The following is a 22826-nucleotide window of genomic DNA, read 5'->3' as shown; positions in this document are numbered from 1 at the left end:
TGTTTCAGAGGGAATAAAGGTGGTTTTAGAGCTATTTCTCGTTGCACTCAGCAGTCTCCTTATGTGTCACTTCTCTGTCCTTGTGTGCAGGTTATGGAGACGGAGCGGATGATTTATCTGGTGACAGAGTATGCCAGTGGAGGGGAAATATTTGGTAAGTACATTTATTGCATTCTTTAATCAGATAATGCACTTGGTCAACTACAGTAAACTGAAAATAGCCACCACACTCTCTTGTTTCAGCCGAGAGGTGCCCTTCAGCCTGCAAACTTTCCATTGACAAGAGGAGTAAAGGAGTAAATGAGACCAACCCGGTGGAAAAATAGCCCCCATAACCTCTGTTTCTTCTTTGGGTTTCATTGACAGGTGGTGCTGCTCCTCTTTCGTGCTCACTTTGGGATTAAAGACGTTGGGAATAGTCATGCAGTTGGATCTTAGTGTTGCTGAGTGCTTTGCTTCCCAGCAAGTTATATGAACCTTGTTGGTGGTAGTGGAACTGTTGGGATGTGTCAGTAGCTTTCAAAGAAACAGGCAGTCCTGCAGTTCTGGTGGGTTTTGTGCTCAAAACCATGTCTTGTCTTTCCTTTTTGATATCTGATGTTATCTTAGCCAGCATTGGTTACATTCCTTCCAAGCACCATTGTCCCAGAGAGTTTTGGCTGAGTGTTCTTGACCACAGGAGCTGTTCCTGAAAGGGAAAAAAGTATCCGTGCAGCACAGCTGAAAGAGCTGTGGGCTGGTTTGTTCGTTTGTTTGGTGAACAATAGCAAAACTTACAGAAACGGGAATTTACTTATACACTGGAATTTTGTGCTGGGTGACAGAGTTGGGATTTTGCAACATTGGTCTGTACTGGCTTTGCCAATATGAGCCTCCAAAAAGGGGGAAAATGCTCTGTGCTTCAATTAGCTTCAGTCAAGGAAGTGAGGACAGTCACACGTGGCCTGTCAGCTCCTGGGAACACTCCCCCTGTCCTCGTCAGTCATGGCAGAAGATTCACTTTTGATTTTACTTCTCATTTCTCTGGAGGAGAAGCTGAGTTGTAGTAAAAGACGAAGCTTTTAGTGAAGCAAGAGAAACCCCAAATGAAGGAAACTAAAAGCTGAAAAGTGCTGGTTTCCAGCCACTACAAACTGCCACCAGTTCCTCAGTACCTCTGTAGATGGTTGCCATGGCTTCTTGTCAATATTGTCCATGTCCTTTGGATTTCTCCCTGAGAAGGTGACAGCCGAAGGGGAAGCAAGTGACAGCTGATGTTTGGGAAGTGTGGATTGCCTGGTGAAAAACTGACTTGCTGAGCCTTCCAGTTGTTTATTCAAATATGAATCATGGTGCTGGACACACTCAGCAGTTCCAAAGGCTTGTGAAATTCACCTTCCCATGCACAGCAAAATCACCTGCACGTGTCCTGGAGTTGGCTTGGGTGTGTATCACCACAGAAAAGTATAAATCTCTTTTTACTTTTTCTCCCTCTTCTGTTGAATTTGGCAGGGATGGGCTCATCTTTTTTTAAATCCAGAGCTATGTGCAAGCTCACATACAAACTTGGAATGAATTCTTTGGTTACAAAAATAGCCTTCTGCGTGAGTCGAAGTGAAAACCTAATTGCTTTCTGAAAGATTTTCTGCTGTAGTAAATTCAGCTCATTAGCATGGCTAATTTCCATGTTGCTGCCCAGCATTTTATCCTCACTGATAGCTGGGAGCAGCCAGCTCTGTAATAGCGTGAGGCTTCTGCAGACCCAAGCCAGGAGGTCCTGCCTCTCTACCCGGTTTTGAGGATTTTTGGGCACTGCCTTCAGTGCGAGAGCAGAGAGGGGAAAACTCAAGTCTCAGCTTTTTGTATTCAGAGTTTCCTGAGGAGCCATTAAGACTTTGTTCTAACAGCGGAAGCAATTTGCAGGGAGGAAGCAGGAGCCCATTCTGGGGAGGTTTCCTCGCAGTCCTTGCATCTCCAGCGCTGAAGGGTCTCACGTCCTTTGTGAAGACAAAGTCGATGGCAGCGTGGGCGGCCAGGCTCTCCTCTTGGGTAAAACCTCACCTGCACAGTGCCTCTGCTCAGTGCCTGTCCCTCCTGGGGCAGCTGGGCTTGTTGGGAATAGCTGGATGTGCTGCAGGGTGGTGTGTGAGGTGTGTGTGGGCAGTGCAGCCACTGTCACCGTGCCTCCTGCTGGGCACTGGGGGTTCTCTCTCTGTGGAATGGGCCTGTGCTGAGCCTCTTCAATCTTCTTTTCGGTCATGTCTTTACACATGCATGATGTGGGCTTTAAAATGTAGTGCTGGAGGGTAAGGGGGGCTGACAGCTTCTGTGTTCTGTGTGTCAAATACCCAGGGTGAGGCTGAGTGCAGCCCCACAGAACCAGAGCTGCAGCATTGTGCCGTTGTGAACTGCAGGTTTTTGTAAGGAACACATCTTAAATTGCTTCCCTGATGCTTTCAGGACTTCCTAAGGTTTAAACAACCCCAGAGACTGTCAGGATTTCCCAGGCAGTGCTAGAGGTCAGAGCTCTGAGCTGCTGGAGCGATGGTTTCTCAAATGGCCACGGTCAGTCAGGGCTGGCCGTGTGTCCGGCCTGTCCCTGCCCGCCGGAGCTCTGCAGGGATCCCAGCACCTGGGAGGGTTCCACCACCTGCTTATCCAAGTTCCAGTAACAGGGCCGAGCTGTGCCCTGAGAGCCTTTGATTCATCTCTTACTGGAAATGGTTTGATAATTCGCTTTGTTTGCGTAGCGGCGCGCAGGGACCAGGGACAGGCCTTGGGTTTGCTGTGGGCTCCAGCAGCCAAATGTAAATTGTTATTTTTGTCCCTCTCCGTGTTTTGAGTGTGGTTGGGTCGCTGGTTTGACATTATGAAGAAATGAATGTCTCCTTTTAAACACAGGGTGGTCTCTATTCCAGGTCCCTCGAGTGTCCTTTTTCGAGGTCAGATGGAATATAGTCTAAAAATCTGGTTTGCTTTCAGCTGTTTACTATGAAAACTGTAAATAATCTGCAGTCCTCTCTGATGGAATATGAGTTCTTGGTTTATTATAAAAAAAAAAAATCACAGGAAATTTAGAAAATTGTCATCTGGTTGATGTGGTTACCACGTCTGCCCTGTCTCCCCACCGCCCGCCCGCTTGTCCTGAGCACTGTGAGCCTGAACTGGGCAGACACATTAAACACTGTTGTGGTGCCTGTCTCTAGAAGGTCAGACTGCTTCTGACATCACAAGGTCACCAAATTCACTGGAAATGTGACTTAATCCCCCACACAGAGGAGATGTGAAGCTTCATCAGCGTTTGTTTTCCAGACAGAAAGCAGCTTTTAAAAGCACGAGGCGTCTGTCCAGAGGCTGGGAGTGGAAACTCGTGGTCAGTGCTCTCTGAACCAAAGGTGATTTTTCCCCAGTGTAGGATTGGATTGTTTTTTTAACACAGAGAGCAGCGTCAGGTGCTTCATGTAAGTAGGGAGAGCGGTGACTGATGTGTGTAGGGGTTGTGCAATGAAATTATGCATTCCTTCCCCTCTGGAAGACACCCAGAGGAGCAGCGCTGTGCACAGCCCAGCCAGGCTCTGGGTGCTCTGGGTGCTGCTCCCAGCTCAGCACTCAGGTCAGTTCTGTAACCCCCACTGCATGGGAGGTTTGTGCAGACTAAGCTCTCAATGGTTAATTTTGGCATACAGTTGCCCTTGGTGGTATGTGAAGTATTCTGTAGCCTCATTGTTTCTGTCCTTCCTCTGGAGCTGGTGCAGAAATGTCAGTGGGCTCGGAGCGCGGTGCCTACGTGCAGAGCCTGGGCCTCTGCTCCAGTTCTTCATCAAAAGTGAAATTTCACGCCTAACCTAAAAAGGGCTTTTTGCAGCCTAAGCAGGACTGGCTGGACAGAGGGGCAGCAGAGTTTTCTGGGTGAGAGGCATGGGGCAGGGGGTGCCCCAAGTGCCAGCACTGAACGCGGGTGTCACCGGCTGTGCCGGGACTGGTGAGCTTGGTTTGGGCAGAAATACACTTAGGAAAGCCTTGCAGAAAGACACCTGCTGCAGTAGCTGAGTTTGCTTTCTTGCCTGCAGGAGAATTGCTAAAATATTTCAGAAGTTGTCGAGAAATTGGAACCTTGTGCTCTGTTTCCAGGGCACTTGCTGTATGGACAGGCTGGCTCCCAAATCCCAGTGGAGCAGAAGGTGTGAATGACCTTGTTTAGGAGCTGAGCTATTACCTGTTGATCAGTGGCTTAAATTGGAGCAGCACTTGCTGTGCTCTGCTGTCAGTCTCCTTAGAGTCACAAATTTATGACCATGCAAATGCCTTAATGAAAGACGACGGGGTAATTTGAGATGGTGACTTTGCTTTGCCCAGCGAGCAAGCTGAGGGTCAAGATTTGACTTGGTGATGGTTTTCCTTCTCCAGCCCTGGTTCAGATTTGCTTACAGAATAAGTTTATCCGATGAACAAGAGTTAATTGACAAGTTCTTTGAAAAACACCTCGAGTCTGTTGCACAACATGAGTGGGCAAAGGCAGAAGTAGGTTGCTGTGCAGTCAGGAGCAGCACAACTGCTTTGATGGATCTTGGTAATTAGTATTTACTGTGAGTCAATTATGTCACAGGTATTTTAATGAATGGGTGACTGGGGAAAAACACAACCACCTGATGAGAAACCTGCACAAGTGATTTATTGTTATTATTTTCAAGAACAGATATCTGTATTGAGCCCCCAGTTTAAGGGAGTTTAGGGAAGGATGTGAATAATTTCAGCCTAATTTTGGCCAGAGATGTTTTGAGGCCAACTTGATGGCCCAACCAAGTAGTTACAACCTCCTGAAACGAGGCTTCCTTTCTTTGCCTTTTCTGCTGCCTTTCTCTTGCCTGTCCATCCCTGCTCGTGGGACAGTGACAAGTGGCTTCTGTGAGCTTGGTGCTTCCAGATTTTAAGTGGATTGAACTTCAGCTGGGTCACTGCTGTGTGCCTGCCTTTGTGATCTCTTGGAGAGGCTTTTCCTGTCCGTGTGTGCAGTGCTGGCTTCCAAGGAAAGCCCAGCTGGCAACAAACACTACCTTTGAGTGAGAGCACAGGCTTTCAGCAAAATATTTGGGAGTGCTCAGATTTCCGTAGTGGAGGCCAGCTCCATTTTTGTAATGAAATGCTTTCTTGGATTTCGCAAGGATGTCGATGCACAGAGAGGGAGGATGTCAAATCCCTCCTGCAGCTGCTGGTAGCTGTGCTGGCTGCAGAGCTGAGGTGAGCAGCTGCTTGTGCCTGTGACTACCTGGCAGCTCGCTGGTTCCAGCAGGACTTATCTTGGAGGCATGTTAGACCAAAGACACGTTTCCTGTGAAAAACCAGAGGGAAGGAAGCATGGCACGTGGCCAGGAAGCTGCACCTCTCGAGGTGATGTGGCACCAGGCTTGGGGTCTGACTGAGGGCAGAGGCTGGAAAAGCTTCGTTTTTATTTTGATGTAGAAAAACATTTTAAAACCTTTGCCCTTGTGTACAAATCAGTTCTGATTCTCCAGGCATCCCCTCAGCTATCCTCTATCTAACACTAATTTCAAAGCCTTTCCCTCAGAGCCAGCCCAGGCGAGGACCGGTTGGCAGCAGTGTGCCTGACCCTGCTCGTGCCTCTGCTTCTGCTGCTGGAGCTGGAAACCACGCTGTGCCCACATTGCTCCCTCCTCCCCAGCTCTCTCCACGAGCAGCAGAAGCCCCTGTGTCCATAACCCTGTGTTCTCCTCCACCTCACAGATCACCTCGTGGCCCACGGGCGCATGGCCGAGAAGGAAGCCCGGAGGAAGTTCAAGCAAATCGTGGCTGCTGTCAACTTCTGTCACTGTCGTAACATAGTCCACAGGGATCTGAAGGCAGAAAATCTCCTCCTGGATGCAAACCTGAACATCAAAATAGCAGGTGAGCTAAGCTGAGCGGTGTGGGAGGAAGGCAGCTGCTCTCAGGAGTTAATAAATGTAGGCACTGGCTGCTTCCAGGTATTCAGGGAGGAGGAAACGCGGTGCAGCTAAAGGAAGCTTTGGATTTCTGTGTGGCCTGCTGCCCAGAGCTGGAACTGCCAGGTTGTAGCCAGGAGATTTATACCTCCCTTCGAGTAGTGCAAAGTAAAAGAAGAAGGAAAAAAAGGCAGGTTTGGCTTCCCAGGCTGCAGACACTGCGGTGTTCACTCCTCTGGGTGATGGGTGAGACAGTATCACAAAACTGACCTTGTTCTGAGTCCTGCTGCTGGTTCAGGGCTTCTTCAGAGCAGGTCAGGCTAGGTGAGAGAGCAGGAATGGCAAAGTAGGGGTGACAAGGTGGATGGTGGAGCAGTGAAGGGGAAACTGTGCTCCTGGAATCGTTCTCGATGTGGTGTGACAGAGCCAGAGTGGCCTCAGTGCTTTGGGGCTTTATTCCCTGCAGGGAGAGAAGCTAAAGCAGCTGAACACACAGGCCCTCACTTTTGGGCAGTGGGATTTTTTTTGTCACTAGCTGCCCTTCCAGAGAGCTTCTTCCCTGGGCATTTCTGTCCTGACCTAACACAGAGCTGCATGTCTGTGATCCTCTGACCATGAGACTGAGCCTTGCCTCGTCTCTGGGGGGCACTGACTAGGCTTGACTCTATTGGGCTTGGTGGGATTATGACCAATTGAACCAATGAGATTTAACACTTAAGAGTTGGACTCAATCCTCGTGGGTCCTTTCCAGTTCAGAATATTCTGTGATTCTGCTCTGGTCATCTCATTTCATGGGCTTTGGAAGTGGTAGATCTTGTACTCAGCATTTAATTCTCCCAGAGCCTAGAGCACAGCAGAGCACCTTTAGAAAGCACTTGGTTGCTCCCTCTCCTAGCAGACTTTCTGGTGAGATTGTTGTCTTTTGCAAGGGTTGGTAACTTGTTTTTTTTTTTTTTAGGTGCTGAGGGCTACAAAACTTTTCAGTCTGAGCAATTTTACTTCTGGGACTTAGGAAATACTCCTCTGTCTAGATAGCATCTTGAAGAAAGGAAACAGTCTAGCTCATTGTTGCTGTTCTCTCGTGTACCATCCTGAGGTGTTAGATTAGAGCTCTACACTCAGTTTGTGGTAAAATCATCAGCAATTTCTTGTGCTTCCCTCACACTCCATCTGTGAGGAGGGAGTGGGGAAGGAATAGGAAGGAGAGGTGGACTTCATGGACTTCCCTCTGGTGCTTAACAGTGTGCACCATGTCCTCCTTGGCACAGGGATGATAACCTGCTCCTCACTGTTCTGGGAGCAGGAGATAAGTGACACACAGGCTGATGCAGCAGGAGTGCAGCTCCTTGGAGTAGGAGTGGAGGGGTTGTGGAGCTCAGGGAGAGGCTGCTGGGGAGGTCTCTGAGCAACATTTCTGGTGTTTCATGCAAAGGCTGCACTAATGGTTTGAGGCCATCTTGTGTTCACGGGAAAAATCCGCTCTGTGTGGAGGGGGAGGGTGCCTGGCAAACAGCGAGAAGTTAAAAACTAAGCCAGGTGGAAACTGGAATTGAGCTGGATTTGCTGGAGAAATGTCCACATGAGCAGGCTGAGAAGCTCTGGAAATTGTGGAAACCTTTTTTTATCTGAGGGAGTTGGAAACTATTTTCCTTCCAAATCTGTGCTCCCAGAATGACTCCAGGAGATAGTCCCCACCCTGGTGGTGGCAGTGTTTGCCTTGGCAGGAAGATGCTGTAGTGCTTTGAAAAGTAGCCTGGAAAAGCTGATTTATGGTATAGGATTTTCCAAGTATTAAGTTTTCTCCCTATAACTCATCAATTACAACTTGACACCAGTTCTTCCATTGTTTCAAGAGAAAAAAAATTTTTAAAAAAAATGTGATAGCAACAGATCTGCTTCACAGCAGACCCTCCCAGGAGAAATGCTACAGAAATGCACACACCAGTTCCACTGGTGGAGAACCAGCTGAACCTTCACTTATTGGGCCAAGCCCGTTAACTGTGTCTAACTCAAACTTTGGAGCTTTCCAGACTCTGATCAGTGCAGATTTTCTGGCACTTTCTGCCTGACATCCATTTGCAGCTTGAAATCCCTTGCCTGGCACTCGGCAGGTCGCAGCTCTCAGCCCCGGGGTGGGCAGTGCTGCTGCTCTCAGTGGTGGGCACTCTTTGGGCTGGGGTTTGATTGATTGCTGCCTCGCTATTTTTCCGTAAACACCGCGATCCCGACGCTGTGACCCTCGCTCTCATTTTTCCCATGGATGCTTTTTCTCCAGTGTACCTTCTCAGAGGCTGAGTCAGTAGCTGCTGGCACTGCGTTCCCTGTGCTCCCAGCTGGAGAGTTCAGCCAGGAGTTGATGATTGCTAAACACCCCGGCCTTCCCGGGTATGGTTTCGGAGAGGAATCTGATCTATGCATCGCTTTGCATTCGTCTGCAGGAGTCAGCTGCTCCTTCCCCTCCTCAGGATCAAATCCCTGTTGGGCAGAGACTGAAGCCACTCCCTGAGCTCCAGTCCAAGGAAACTGGAGGGACTGGACCCACTGTTTTGTAGCAGAGATGTTTGTTTTAAATATTTTCCCTGTATCACATCATCGTGACTCACCTTGCTGCTCAAAAATGCCTCTTTCCTTCTGCATCTGTTTGTGGAATGTGACCTGATTGCTCCCTGAGGATTTGGATTTATGCATCTCCTTGGCCATAGATTTTAAGAAAGTTTATTTAAGTCGTAATTTGTGTTTTTGTTTGGTTTAGATTTTGTGCTTAGTTGCTCCGGGGTTTTCAAGTCCTCCCGTGAACTTTCTTTGGGTTTTTTAAGCCCTGCTGTTTTCCCCAGCCTTGACCTCAGTCCCACAGCGCAGGTGGGATCTGGAAGCCGTTTCCAGCCTGGGAGCAGTGTCCCTGTAGAGGATCTGCTGGCTCCAGCTCCCTGCAGAGCCCAGCAGCCTGCCTGCCCTGTGCCCAGGAGGGGCTGGGCACAGCATCCCTGCCCAGGGAGAGGTTCCACCCCAGGCCGGGGCAGCCGCAGGGCGAGCGCTCGGCTCTGGCCCTGTTTCCTAAGGACAGACTCTGCATTTCCCCTTCTCCCTACCTCCTCTCGCTGTCCAAAAGAGCTGTGAATCCCTGGATGGATTTCAGCACGATGGGGAAGGGGTGAAGCTTCCCAGCCGGCCAATCTGCAGGAAGCAGAGGAGGGTGCAGCAGGCAGCTGTTGCGTGTCTGTTCCGAGGCTGCGGTGCTGCCAGCTGGCATGGCACAGCCCTGGAATGGCACGGACCTGGAATGGCACAGCCCTGGAATGGCACAGCCCTGCCCCTGCTGCTGACACTCGCTGTGACCTGTGCAGCAGAGTGGGGAGCACCTCGGGCCTGTCACCTGAGCAGGGCTGGAGCTGCTCCCGGCTGTGCGCTCCTTGGAAAATACAGGTGGTTCCCCAAAGCCCGCTCGTGTACTTGCAGGGACAAATAGAAGTAACTAAACTAGGATAACTTGCTCAATATATGGGAAGTGCCAAAATTCCACAGTCATAAGGAGTTTATGTCTAAACCTGATACGAATGCTGTGTGTTGGGAAATACATCCAGTGCTGCAGCGTTTATTGCTGGCTCCAGTGGCTGTAACTCAGGCACTTGTTACACATCCTGCTTTGAACGTGAGACAGCAGCTCAAAAGCTTGCAGAGGTGGAAAAGACAATTGTGCAGCTGTGTGCTATTTCCCTGGAATTGTCCTCCAAAGGCTGACTGGAGGTTTAGAAGGCTTCACTGCCAACAGTAAAAACCCAACGGGCGTGTAAGTGCCTTGTTTTGATTCCACAGTGCCTTTAAAGAACATTTACCATCTCTGCTCTGTTTGGAGCAGCCTGGTGTGTAGTCCAGGTGTTTCCACAGAACAAGCTGATTTAGGTATTCTCCACGTGCATAAATCACCTCCACAGTGACAATTTCCTCCCTGCAAAGGGACAGGGAGAAGGAATTTGGCTGTGCCCCCTGGAGCTGAGCTGGCAGGAGCAGTGCCAGGTGGGCTGCTGGGTTCTGCAGACGCTGTGCAAAGGAGGAGAGGAGTCACCTGAAATTAGGTCATGGAAAATCCTGTAAGGAGAACAGCAAGAGGGAGCATGGACTCACCAATTAGTGCATTCTGGGGAGTGCTGGTGGGGTTTTCCTGCCTGTGGCGCAGAGCTGTTGGCATCACTGGTGATCCTCACTTGGAAGTCAGTGTGGAACTGGTAGTTAATTGGTAATTAACTGGTAATATTGAGTAATCTTAAATGTGTTAGGAAAAACATGTGGACACCTCAGAACTCCTCTCTGGGACTATGATTGCTTCAGTTCAGTTGTGGAGAAAAAAAGGAAATTTAGTGAAGATTCTTTCTTTTTACAAGAACCAGCTCCCTTCTCTTGGATCCAGACTGTTTTCCTTGCCCTTTGCAGTGCAGGTCCCAGCTGTGAGCCAGGGGGAGGCAGATTAATTAACAGAGAATGCCATTAGTGCCCACGTAAGCTGATGGCTGGCTGCCTGCGAGGTGAAGACCTTTCTCTTTCAGGATTTGTTATTTGCTCTTGGTGAAGGATTTGACTCTGTTGGTAGAGTTGCCCACCGTAACCCTGTAGTGCTTTTTGGAAAAATCAAAATTCCCGTTCTTTTTCCCTTTGCACTCTGTCCTTGCTGGCAGTGCCCAGAGCTCAGGGCACCGGGGAGGTTTGGAGTCACCACCCCTGGAGGTGTCCAAGGAAAGACTGGACATGGCACTCGGTGCTCTGGGCTTGTGGCAAGGTGGGGATCAGGCACAGGTTGGACTTGATGACCCCGGAGGTCTTTTCTAACCTCAGTGATTGCATTTCCAGTGTCTGTGTACCAGTTACCCATTACAGGATGGTACGTGACCTTACCAGACTCAGCAAGTTACTGAAATACCATTTGTTCAGGGCAGTTGGAGTGAATCACATTCCTCTCATCGGTTCTCTTTGTTCTTTCAGATTTTGGGTTCAGCAACATCTTCACCCCTGGCCAGCTCCTTAAAACCTGGTGTGGGAGTCCTCCCTATGCTGCTCCAGAGCTCTTTGAAGGCAAGGAGTACGATGGGCCAAAGGTTGATATTTGGGTATGTGATGAGCCTCTTCCTCTCTGACTTTGATGTGATTTTCGCTCTGTTTGTTTGGCTTTGCTTCCTGAGTGCTCAGTACACGTCTTGGAGAAAAGCCCTGACACAGCAAAAAGCGTTTTCCAAAGGAACATTTCCAGAGCTGCATTCTGGCTGCTCCATCCTGCATTTTCCCTGTGGGGAGGCGCCAGGAGCACGCCTTGCCCAGGGATGGGTTTTGGCTGGGTTTGGCGCTGCTGACGGGTTTGTTTTGCGTGCAGAGCCTCGGCGTGGTGCTGTACGTGCTGGTGTGCGGGGCGCTGCCCTTCGACGGGAGCACGCTGCAGAACCTGCGCGCGCGCGTGCTCAGCGGCAAATTCCGCATCCCCTTCTTCATGTCCACAGGTAAGGGGGCCCTCGGGGCTTTCCGCTGCACCTCCCTCACTTTCAGCTTTTTACGGCATTCTTGGGCAGGAATTTCCAGCAGCAGCTCCGTCAGAGATGAGCGTTTGTGTCCTGCTGCTGCAAAAACACTTTAATAATAAATCTTGGGTGTGGAAAGTGTGATTAATTTTCATTTAAAATCAGCCTAACAAAGAGTCACGTGTAGGTACTCGGTTGCCTGCTGTCAGGTTAAGGAACAATTTTGCGTGGAGTTTCCCAGCTGAAGAGCTCCTTGCTTGCTGTCTTATCTGGGGAAGAGGTTCTCTCCGTGCAGAAAATTCTGCTAAAATATGGAGCTTCCAGAGGAAACTTAGATCCCAGCCTAAACGGGAGAGCCTCAGCAGTCCCTCTTGGTGACAGCACAGGTGTAATACAATGGCACAGCTGTGGAGTGGAGAACATTCTCAGGACCCTTTGCTCTCCTCCTCCAAAAGCCACTCACATCAGGATGGGGAGGGACAGGGTGACAGGGCTCTGTGTAGCCTGGGTGGCTTCCCTCCTTCCTAGCACAGGGGAGTCAGTGTCTGCAGCAGTGAGGCATGTTGGGGACCTGCAGGTGTGAAGTGCAGAGAAGCAGTGTTTCTGTGAGGTGGCTCCCCAGAGGGGAGCTTGGAAAGGGAACGCTGCAGCAGCCGTGTCCCTCCCTGTGGGTGACCCGGCCTCTCTTCCCTGGCAGAGTGCGAACACCTGATCCGCCACATGCTGGTGCTGGACCCGAGCAAGAGGCTCTCCATGGAGCAGATCTGCAAACACAAGTGGATGAAGCTGGGGGAGGCTGATGCAGAGTTTGACAGGGTGAGCAGCAATGAGCAGGGTCTGCTCGGTGACTCAAACGAGCTCTGGGCACGTGGTGCTGCAGTGTTGGTTCTGTTCTTCGGGAACACTCATTCCCAGGCGTGGCCTTTCCCTTTTCTCTGTCTCCTGGCCTTGCTTTCCACATCACTCCTTATCTCTGTACATTTTTGTATCTTCCCCTGTGGCACTGGGAGCTTGGGGCAGAGGATTTCGGCTCGGTTGCCATCAGACCTCACGCCAGCTGCAGCCAGAGCCCGGGCTCTTGGGAGCGCTGTGACTCATCAGTGTGCCTTTGGGAATGTCAGCTCTGACTGTGCCTGTGCCCTCACAGCTGATAGCAGAGTGTCAGCACCTGAAGACCGAGAGGCAGCTGGAGCCGCTGAACGAGGACGTGCTGCTGGCCATGGCGGACATGGGGCTGGACAAGGAGCGCACGGTGCAGGTGAGGCCTGGCGTGCCCTGCCTGCTCCTCTCGCTGACAAACGGCCGCGTTTGGTGGCAGCTGAGCAGCCCCAGCACAGCATAAAATGCATCTTATCGCTGCCCGGGAGGGAGTGACCGCTGTGCTTTGCCTTGCAGTCGCTGCGAGCCGACGCGTACGATCACTACAGCGCGATCTACAGCCTGCTGTGCGACCGCCTCAAGAGGCACAAGAACCTGCGCATCGCAGCCTCGCCCAGCATCCCACGCACCGTCACCTTCCCCACCTCGGCCAACATCCAGGTGCGTCCCCTCTGCCAGCCTTGCTCCAGCTCTGCAGGGCCAGCCACTCCCTTACCTGCTAAACTCAGGCTTGCTCGTGGGTGTCCACACCCTGGCTGGAGTGGCAATCGTTCCTCGTCTGAGGTTTTGGTTTGTGCTTAGGGTGCCCTAGTCCTCAGGTTAGGAGAGGTTAGGAGCAGTTTGTGCGTTGGCTGAACATCCTTCAGGCAGTCTCCTGCTGGCTTAGTGACAGGGGAAGGAACGGAGGGAGTTATTGGGAGCTGGAGTTCCCAGCCCAGGGCTGCTGTGTGATGCTTCCTCCCCACCTTGTGCTGCTGATGGAGCAATGAGCACTTGCTTTGGGAGAGGCTAGGCCATAAGGGAAGCAGAAGAGATGCTGACCCTGCCTGAACAGAAGGAAGGGGGGTAAGCAAGGCAACCTCTTGAGAATAAACAGCTGTTCACTGGCTCCAGGGTCACCTCCCTGGTCCAGGTGCTTAGGGATGGTATTAATCCAGCAGTGTTTGTAAAGCAATGCTGTGTTTGTGTCTTCTGATCCTGATCTCTCCACTCAGCAGGCAGAACAGACAGGCAACACCATGAACATCAGTGTGCCCCAAGTGCAGCTCATCAACCCTGAGAACCAAATTGTGGAGGTGAGACACATCCCCATGACCCCTGCAAAGCTCTTTGTCTGGCTCACATTGAAGCCTTTCCTTCGATCCTCACGTTGCATTTCAACATCTCCAATGTTTGTCCTGCCCAGACTGATGGAACAATGAACTTGGACAGTGATGAAGGGGAGGAGCCATCACCTGAGGCTCTGGTCCGTTACCTCTCCATGAGGAGGCACACAGTGGGAGTAGCTGACCCACGGTGAGTACTGCTCTCCAGCCTGGGCATTCACTGCCAGCATGTGACTTTGGTCCTTCTGGGTGTTCCTTTAAAGGTGCCAGTGCCCCTGCACAGCTTGGTCAGTATTTTAGGTGGGGATGAGTTGCTTTCCTCCTGCCCTTCCTGATCAGCTCTGGGTAAGCTGTGCTTTGGTCAAGGCAGGTGTCTCACCTGAGCTGCGCTGCTGTCATGTCCAAGGTGGAGTTTTTGTGAGAAATGCCATCGAGGTTAATGCCCAAGAGCTAATTCTGCCAAATCTCAACATGGAGGGGAAAAAAGGGACAAATGAAACCAAAGAGTGGCTTGGCTGCTCTTTGTGACCATTTTCCAGAAATAAAAGAAGCTTTTTGTGAAGGGAAGCTGGGTGTACTGGGTCTGTGAGGGGTTTCCTCACATCGTGGCTAATTCCCCTCTCCAAATGTGATTGTCCAGGACGGAAGTCATGGAAGACCTGCAGAAGCTCCTGCCTGGCTTCCCCCGTGTCACGCCTCAGGCTCCGTTCCTGCAGGTGACCCCGAATGTGAACTTCATGCACAATGTGCTGCCCAGGCAGAACCTGCAGCCCACGGGGCAGCTGGAGTACAAGGTACTGCCCAGGATCCCTGCTGTGCTCTGTGCCCTGCCAGGTGGGAGGGGTGTTTGTGCTCCCTCTGTTTGTCACTCCTCGGATTGCATGAGCCTCCAGAATTACTCTCTTCATGTATGATTCCAGTTGGCTCTCTAAAGTAGGTTTAGATCAAATATTAGGAAAATATTCTTTACTGTGAGAGTGGTGAGACACTGGAACGGGTTGCCCAGAAAAGCTGCAGATACCCCATCCCTGGAAGTGTTCAAGGCCAGGCTGGATGGAGCTCTGAGCAGCCTGGGATAGTGGAAGGTGTCCCTGCCCATGGCTGGGAGTTGGAATGAGATGATCTTTAAGGTCCTTTCCAACCCAAACCATTCTGTGATTCTGTGAAAAAGCTGAAGAATGAAAGAGCAGTGCAATATGAAATTAATAAATGGGCTGGGGAGAAACAGGACTGTGCTGCCTGGCTTTGAGCTGCAGGTTGCAGCCTACCTGGCAGCTAAAGCAGCATGCAGGGAGCTGCAGAGTTAAACCCTGCTCATCCCCTGCCCCACATCCCTGGAGACGCTGTTGCCATCCCCGAATCCCAGAGGACTCGTCATCTCCCGCGGTGTGACCTGGGGCTGTGGCCGGCGTGGCTGACGGTGCTGTGTGTGTGGCTGGATGGAGCTCTGAGCAGCCTGGGATAGTGGAAGGTGTCCCTGCCCATGGCAGGGGGTTGGAATGAGATGATCTTTAAGGTCCTTTCCAACCCAAACCATTCTGTGATTCTGTGAAAAAGCTGAAGAATGAAAGAGCAGTGCAGTATGAAATTAATAAATGGGCTGGGGAGAAACAGGACTGTGCTGCCTGGCTTTGAGCTGCAGGTTGCAGCCTACCTGGCAGCTAAAGCAGCATGCAGGGAGCTGCAGAATTAAACCCTGCTCATCCCCTGCCCCTGCCCCACATCCCTGGAGACGCTGTTGCCATCCCCGAATCCCAGAGGACTCGTCATCTCCCGCGGTGTGACCTGGGGCTGTGGCCGGCGTGGCTGACGGTGCTGTGTGTGTGTGTTTTGCAGGAGCAGTCCCTGCTGCAGCCCCCCACGCTGCAGCTGCTGAACGGGATGGGCCCGCTGGGCCGGCGCGCGTCCGACGGCGGGGCCAACATCCAGCTGCACGCGCAGCAGCTGCTCAAGCGGCCCCGGGGCCCCTCGCCGCTCGTCACCATGACGCCAGTGAGTAGCACAGGGAGGCAGGAGCTTCAAAACATCCCCTCCCGCAGGCACAGGTGGCTGTGCCCAGGTCACAGCAGGCCCAGCGCTGCAGGGGTGCGCCTGCTCGCTGCAGGGCTGCGCCTGCTCGCTGCAGGGCTGTGCCTGCTCACTGCAGGGCTGTGCCTGCTCACTGCAGGGCTGTGCCTGCTCGCTGCAGGGATGTGCCTGCTCACTGCAGGGCTGTGCCTGCTCGCTGCAGGGATGTGCCTGCTCACTGCAGGGCTGTGCCTGCTCGCTGCAGGGATGTGCCTGCTCACTGCAGGGCTGTGCCTGCTCGCTGCAGGGCTGTGCCTGCTCGCTGCAGGGCTGTGCCTGCTTGCTGCAGGGATGTGCCTGCTCGCTGCAGGGATGCGCCTGCTCGCTGCAGGAGTGTGCCTGCTCGCTGCAGGGCTGTGCCTGCTCGCTGCAGGGATGTGCCTGCTTGCTGCAGGAGTGTACCTGCTTGCTGCAGGGATGTGCCTGCTCCTGCTCCCCTTGCAGGACTTGCTGTTCTCTCCTGGAGGTGCCAAGTGAGGCTGTGTGTTCCTCTCTGGAACTGATCGTGGGTTTCTTGCAGTCAGGATGACCCCAAGAGTCCTTTTTTCCTAGCCCGACGGTTGAAGAAAGAGTTGGAATTCTTTAGCTTTGGTTCACAAGGTTGTTTATTGTCTCTTATTTAAAACATTCTTTTTTGGACCCACAGAGGTGTGTCTAGCAGGTCTGTCAAGGGCACACTGTAATGGTTGCTTTGTCCTTTGCTGATCCCATGGAGAAAACTCCAGTGTCCATCTCAGGAGTGTTCTCACTCCCTGCGTGCATCTGTGTCAATGAATTCTCCAAGCAGCAGCAGCCCTGCCCAGGCACTTGGACTGGGGAAGGAATGTTGGAAGGGGTTCTTGGCCAGGTTTCCTTGGTGCTGCAGAGGAGCCAGCACACACCCCTGTGGAAGCTTGTTTGGGAAGATCAGGTGTCCCCTGCATGGAGGGGACTGTGCTGGGTGTCCTCCTGAGCCGTGGCTTCTCTCTCCACAGGCTGTGCCAGCTGTCACCCCTGTGGACGAGGAGAGCTCCGACGGGGAGCCGGACCAGGAAGCTGTGCAGAGGTAACTCCCACTGTTAACATTTTCCCTTCCTACCTCCACAAGGCTCACCTTGGGCCGTTCCAGAGCTGATTCAAGCACAGCCACCTCCTCAGGGCACCACTGTTGATTTTCCAGCGAAGGCTCAACACTTCTCCTGTTCCTCTGGGTGTTGATTACTGTAGGCAGTTGCTCCTCTGGCACTACTGGGTGCTTGCAAAGCTGGATTCCCCTGAAATTGGTAGCTGATTGAGCAGTAGGTTCTCCAGAAACTCTTGGAACTGCTAAATTCCTTTGCTTAGTGTGCACCAGCATGCGATCCACACTAACCTGCCAAGTGAGTGCCGAGGGATTCCCCTCCCTGCTGGGTGCTGGAGGTGGGAGAATCTCCTCTGTGGCCTTGGGTGCCAGTGCAGCAGCTTTTGTATCAAGACGTGCAGTAAACATCCAACTCTGATGCCTCAAACAAAGTGAGCTTGCTGGAATTACGGGTACCTCTAGCTGCTAATTTTAGCATCAGGCCTTAAAATAGTCTGCTCCAATAAGGGAAGCATTATTAGCTCTCAGGCTGGGAACTTCTGTTCTCTGTGTCTGCTCTAAACACATTGTAGGAAGTGGGTAGAATGTGCTTGTACTTTCTCAGTCCATGAACACACTAACCATGGCCTTGCTAACATTTTCTTAGGAGCTTTTGCATAGTTTCTTCTCTGCTAACCAGCTGGGCACTACGTGTGGTGGGTGCTCCTGCTTCTTACCTCAAACTGGAAGAGCTTTCTGGATCCCCCTTTGTACAGGTCATCACCTGGGTAAGGGAGTGGCTCCTCAGGGGCTCACAAGGGTTCAGACTGGGGGTTGTTGCAGGCAGGGTGACACTGGGGTGGGTGCAGATCATGCTCCAGAGCCTTGGCCAGCTGTGCTCCTCTCAGTGCTCCCAGGGAACAGTGGGTGTGAGCAGTGTCAGGCTGTGCACTGAGACTCCTTTTGCATACCTCAGCCTGGAAAGTCTACTTGTAACCTCAATAATAGCTTGAACAGCCATTAACAGTTACAGTATGGGGCCAGTAATGTCCTTTGACAGCACCTCAAACAGCAGGTGGTCTTCTTGGCTGTGCAAACATGATAAATCTCATTCTTGGCAAGGAGATGCCTCGACATCTTACCTGGGCAGATTTTCACTATTCTAAACCTGAAGGTTTCAGCTGAGCCTTTAAAGCATTAGCTCAGCTGGAAACATTTTGAAACCCCTGTGTAGTGTTTTGCAAGGCACTGAAATGTTCAGATCCCACTGGAAACCAAGTCCCCTTGGACTCAGAGGTCACTTCTCTGCTCTCGACAGTGCTGCCCTTAGTTCTTTCACAGCACATGTTCTTCTTCCACCAGATGGCCTTGAAAAAGCACCATCCAGGTTGTGTGTTAACTTGTTCTCCACCCCCTTGTGTTGCGACATGTCAGTAGTCATCAGAGAAGGGTAAATAGCATTAACATCAGGGACAGATGCAAATATTTAGCTTCTCAGAACACTGCCCCAAATACTCTGTTTGCAGCCACCAGTGAGCAGCTTTTGCCCTCCTTAATCTGACCTTGAAAGCAGAGCACAGTCTTCTCTCTGTTCCAGGGAGCAGTCACATCTCCTTTGAGCTTTGGGAAACTTTCTTCCACCCGAAACGCTCTTAGAGCTCGTGATTGGATTGTTCCCTGGAGGGCTGAAATAAAATGATCTTACCAAACCACAACAGTAAAGCTCTTTGGGAACCTTTCCCTGTCTACATCAAATGATTCTTAAACAGCTAATGGCACGGGCTTTGGCGGGGCACCACGGCACTGTTAACCTGCTGCTTCTGCTTAAGTGGCTTCAGCAGCAAAGAGAGGCTGGGTTTGGGCAAGTCTGTCTTGCGTGCTGCTCTTTCTGCTTCCCGGGGGCAGTAGCTGGGTAAATCAGCAAGGTGAGGGTGTGCAGGTGTCACTGCCCGAGTGGTGCTTGGCCTGCTCACCCGAGCTGCCTCGCTGCTGGTCCACAGGGCAGAAAGGGTTGAGCTCACCCAGCGGCCTTGAGCGGGCACAGCCTGGCTGCAGTGCCAGCCCTGGGCAGGGGCTTCAGCCCCTCTGTGCCAGCCCCACTGCCCTGGGCTCGGCTGGGCCAGGAGCAGCAGGCAGGCAGCAGCTCTCAGCACTGCCTGGTCCTTCCTCACATCCTTGCTGGAGCAGAGGCTCCGAGTTCCCCCTCCCCGGTCTTTGGGGGCTTTGCAGGAGACCTGCAGCTCTTTTCCAGCGCAGAGCGGGCTTTTGTTTAAGCTGTCGCCTCCCAGCTCAGGTGTGAGAGGCAAGCCCAGCCCTGGTGCTGGTGGCTCCGGAGGGAGGAACCCTCCCGCTGCTCGGTTCCCGTTCCCTGCGCATCCCGGGCCATTCCCGACTTTGAGCAGGGACTAGATGGCGCACTTGGACCGGGCTGGCACAGCCCTGCCTCAGCCCAGCCCTTCCTCATGCTCCTCGCACCCTTCCCCTGCTGGGACGCGGTGGCCGCTGCTGGTGGCCGGAGCCGGGGTGTGCCAGGCTCGCTCTGAGGAGCGGAGGCTCCCGGGCAGCAGCAGCTCTGCTCTGTGCCCAGCTCCCGCTGGGTTATCTGTGCCCTGGCTCCCCGGGCTGGGACACAGGGGCAGACCTGTGGTGCAGTGGATGCCCGCTGAGGGCAGGTATTCCCAAAGGGACATACCAGCGTTCCCCTTGAGGTGAAACCTCAAGGAAGAGCAAACGGCTCCTCTTTCCTTCCGAGGCTGGCAGTGGAGCACCAGCAGCTGATAGCACACTTGTCCCCAGAGCACTGGGGAGCCAGTGCTGTGACAGGCATGGGCAGCGTGTCCATGGCGTGTTCTGAGCACTGCACAAGCTTCTTCCTTCCCCGTTTTCTCTGGGTTTTCTAACACTCCCTGTTTTCGGAGTACTCCCATCAGTCTCTTATAAAATGTGCTCCTGCTTGTTGCAGATACTTGGCAAATAGGTCAAAAAGGCACACTCTGGCCATGACCAACCCTACAGCTGAAATCCCTCCAGACTTGCAGAGGCAGCTAGGACAGCAGTCCTTCCGACCCCGGGCTTGGGCTCCACACCTGGGACCCGACCAGCACCGGTGAGTAACGGCACCGGCCGGCCGGGCAGCTTGCGCCAGGAATCCTGCCCAGCTGGCCCTGGAATGGAGCACTGAGGACACCCCGCTGGCAGGGAGGGGTGAGGAGGAGGAGGAGGAGCAGGGACAAAGAGCAGACCCACAGAGCACAGGGTGTCTGACCCCCTGCCTGCAGGGACCAGCAGGAATCAGCTGGCTCTTCCCTCCAGTCCCGCTTTTGTGGCTGGAAGTGATTTGCTGGAATGGCTGCCATCACAGAAATATTGGGAATAAGCTATTTTTATAGAGGAAAGCTTTTCCCTGTGTAATGGTAGGCATCAAGGTAGCAGATTTGCTACAGAACGTTTTTGGAGGCAAATACAGGCAAAAGATTGCACCAAGAGTCATCCACAGCAGAGCTTAAAAGCCTCACTGTTCTGCACCAGAGTTGTGTGTTCTGACTGCAAAGTCTCTGTGCAAAGCTCCTCGAGAGTAATTTCATTTCTCACCTGAACCCTTGATGGGAATGATGTGAGAAAAGGAATCTGGTTGGGGAAGGAAAAAAACAATCACAGTGTCTGGGAAAGAGGGAACTTTTGGATTGGATCTAAACACACTCAGGATGTGGGGGAGGGACAGTCCTGATGGAGAGGTGTTAATGTGACACAGTCCTTGTCACAGCAGCCAACCGGAGATGCTAATGCCACAGAGGGAGCTTAAATTCCTCTTAACAAAAAAAAACACCCTCCAAAAAAATGCTTGGAAGTGCTCTGACACCTCAGTGCTAGGAGCAAACCAGCAGCACGCTGGAGTTTGCTGCCTCTCGGGAAAGCAGTGGCTGCCAGGCCAGGCTGGTGCTGCTGTTCAGCCCCTCAGGCAGCTCACAGTGGCAGACTTGACAAAGCCCTTTTTATTGGAGCCAGAGACCTGCTGAGCTGAGCACTGATGTAATCAGCAGGGACAGGTGAACTCTGAGCAGGCTGAGACAGTGCTAGTGCCACGCTGGAGCTGGAAAACCAAGATAAGCACCTCTCTGCCCTCAAGTTACTCCCTCAGAGGTGCCTGGGGGATGGGAAGAGCAGAGGGGAAACATTTCTAGGGCCACAGCTTGATAGGAAGAGGAGTGCAGCTTGCAAAACAAGCAGAATGTGCTGTGTCCTGCTTTCAGGATTGCTGCAAATCCTAAAGGTAAGCCAAGTCCCTCACACACAGCAGGAACGGAATTTTTACAAGACTTTAAACACACTTACCCTGTAAATAATGTTGGTGTCACCTCTGGCTCTTGGCTCTGGAGTCCTGAAGCTGTTGCATCACGAGCAGGGTGGTATCTGCTTGTTCCACTCTTGGTGTTGTAACGTGCTGTGAGCCTGTTCTGTGTTTTTCCTGTGAAATCATGGAAATTTCATCTGACCATGGTCTAAACACAGTGTTCCACAGTGAGTTCATTACATACCTGGCACAGAAATTAGCAGTCATTGTGTAAATAAACCACATTATTGAATGGCAGGTGGGTTTTATTTTGGCCCTTAACCTATTTTAAGCCATCTTATGTGTCTTCTTACTTGTCACATTAAATATCTGAAAGCAGAATTGAAGTACAGCTGTACAGGGAAGTGCAGCTGTTCTGCCTTGCCCACATGGGTTTCAAAAACTCAGCATGATTTTATCTGTAGCTTCTGCTTTCCATCAATGCAACAGGAGATCAAATGGATCAGGATAATGGATGGGATGGCTTCAAAAGGCAGGAGCACGGCTCTTCCCTTGGAAGGAAGCTGAACTGTGTCCTCCCAAGGCAGAGACAGGGACAAAACAGAGCCCAGCCTGCTGGAAGTGCTGCAGCATCAGTCACCTTGTGACAAGGGGAGCCTGGAGCCTCAGAGTGACCTCTGCAGCTCAGGACCACTCCAGCTGCAGCCAGGCGGGCTCTTGCTGGGTTTGGTGTCAGAGGTGCTGTAAAGACCACGTCTCCATGAGCTTCTCACACACAAAGGCTGCTGCTGGAGCCTGTGCATTAAATGCTGCTTGCTGGGCTCTGGAGATGGCATCTGCAGAATCTTTACAAAAGAATCCTTTAGTGATGGGAGAAAATCCTCCCTGTGAGGATGGGCAGGCCCTGGCACAGGGTGCCCAGAGGTGCTGTGGCTGCCCCATCCCTGGGGGTGTCCAAGCCAGGTTGGACAGGGCTCAGATCAACCTGGGCTAGTGGAAGATGTCCCTCCCAGCCCAAACCACTCTGTGTTTCTATGATTTGCACAGAAATCAGGTTCCAGAGATAGCACTTGCCCGGCAGCCATGAGGGCAGGCAGAGAGCCCCAGCTGTTTGTTGTGAGGCACGTTGTGACGAGTGTCTGCCAGGTTATCTCTGCTCCTGATAACACAGGTGGCACCTAATGGCAGGGCAGGAGCTCAGTGATAATGGGGAGCCCCAGCTTTGGGAGAAAACATCTCCTGAAAAAAAATGTGGCTCCCTCTGATGGCAAAGAAACCTCACTGAGAAGGGGAAGTGCTTGAGGTGCTTTGGGCACGGCTCGGTTCATATGTGCCCCTTGTGATTGCCCAGTGTGGAGCAGCCAGGCAGCTGGGAGGCCGGTGGAAATGGAAAGCCTGTGCTGGAGTTTGTGTTCTGGCTGGTGTCACGTCACTAACCCCCTTCCCCCTGTGTTCAGTTCCATTTACAAGGACTCCAACACTCTGCACCTCCCCACCGAGCGCTTCTCCCCGGTCCGGCGCTTCTCCGACGGGGCTGCTAGCATCCAGGCTTTCAAAGCCCACCTGGAGAAGATGGGCAACAACAGCAGCATCAAACAGCTGCAGCAGGTGAGAGGGGGCTGAGGGTCCTCAAAACACCCTCCACAAGGAATTCCTACTGCCTGGGTCTTGCTGCTTCAGGAAGCAAAAGAGGAGTCTTTACATGCAAGGCTGAGGGACACAGGGGGGAGTTTGCTGAGGGTTTGTTCCTGTCCTGTGTGACTGCAGCAAACCCTGAGTGTCCTCTGGATGTGTGAGCTGTTCACC

General features: G+C 52.3%; 1 protein-coding gene across 4 annotated transcripts in view; it reads left to right on the top strand.

The window, feature by feature from the left end:
• SIK3 (SIK family kinase 3) overlaps positions 1-22826 on the top strand; it is a 70695-nt gene that overhangs the window by 37325 nt on the left and 10544 nt on the right. The window contains exons 3-16 of one of the 4 annotated variants that reach the window (XM_041413797.1): positions 91-154; positions 5722-5883; positions 10893-11017; positions 11278-11401; positions 12117-12235; positions 12567-12677; positions 12815-12958; positions 13516-13593; positions 13704-13813; positions 14264-14417; positions 15460-15615; positions 16665-16735; positions 19692-19835; positions 22478-22628. In XM_041413797.1, the coding sequence (XP_041269731.1) occupies positions 91-154; positions 5722-5883; positions 10893-11017; positions 11278-11401; positions 12117-12235; positions 12567-12677; positions 12815-12958; positions 13516-13593; positions 13704-13813; positions 14264-14417; positions 15460-15615; positions 16665-16735; positions 19692-19835; positions 22478-22628 (1713 nt within the window). Of the gene's footprint in view, positions 1-90; positions 155-5721; positions 5884-10892; positions 11018-11277; positions 11402-12116; positions 12236-12566; positions 12678-12814; positions 12959-13512; positions 13594-13703; positions 13814-14263; positions 14418-15459; positions 15616-16664; positions 16736-19691; positions 19836-22477; positions 22629-22826 lie in introns of all 4 variants that reach the window. The other 3 variants (XM_041413796.1, XM_041413799.1, XM_041413798.1) reach the window with 3 other exon arrangements.

Source organism: Onychostruthus taczanowskii, unplaced genomic scaffold, assembly GCF_017590055.1.
Source record: "Onychostruthus taczanowskii isolate IOZ18803 unplaced genomic scaffold, ASM1759005v1 scaffold43, whole genome shotgun sequence".
Lineage (NCBI taxonomy): Eukaryota > Metazoa > Chordata > Aves > Passeriformes > Passeridae > Onychostruthus > Onychostruthus taczanowskii.
This window is presented reverse-complemented; position numbering and strand designations above follow the sequence as displayed.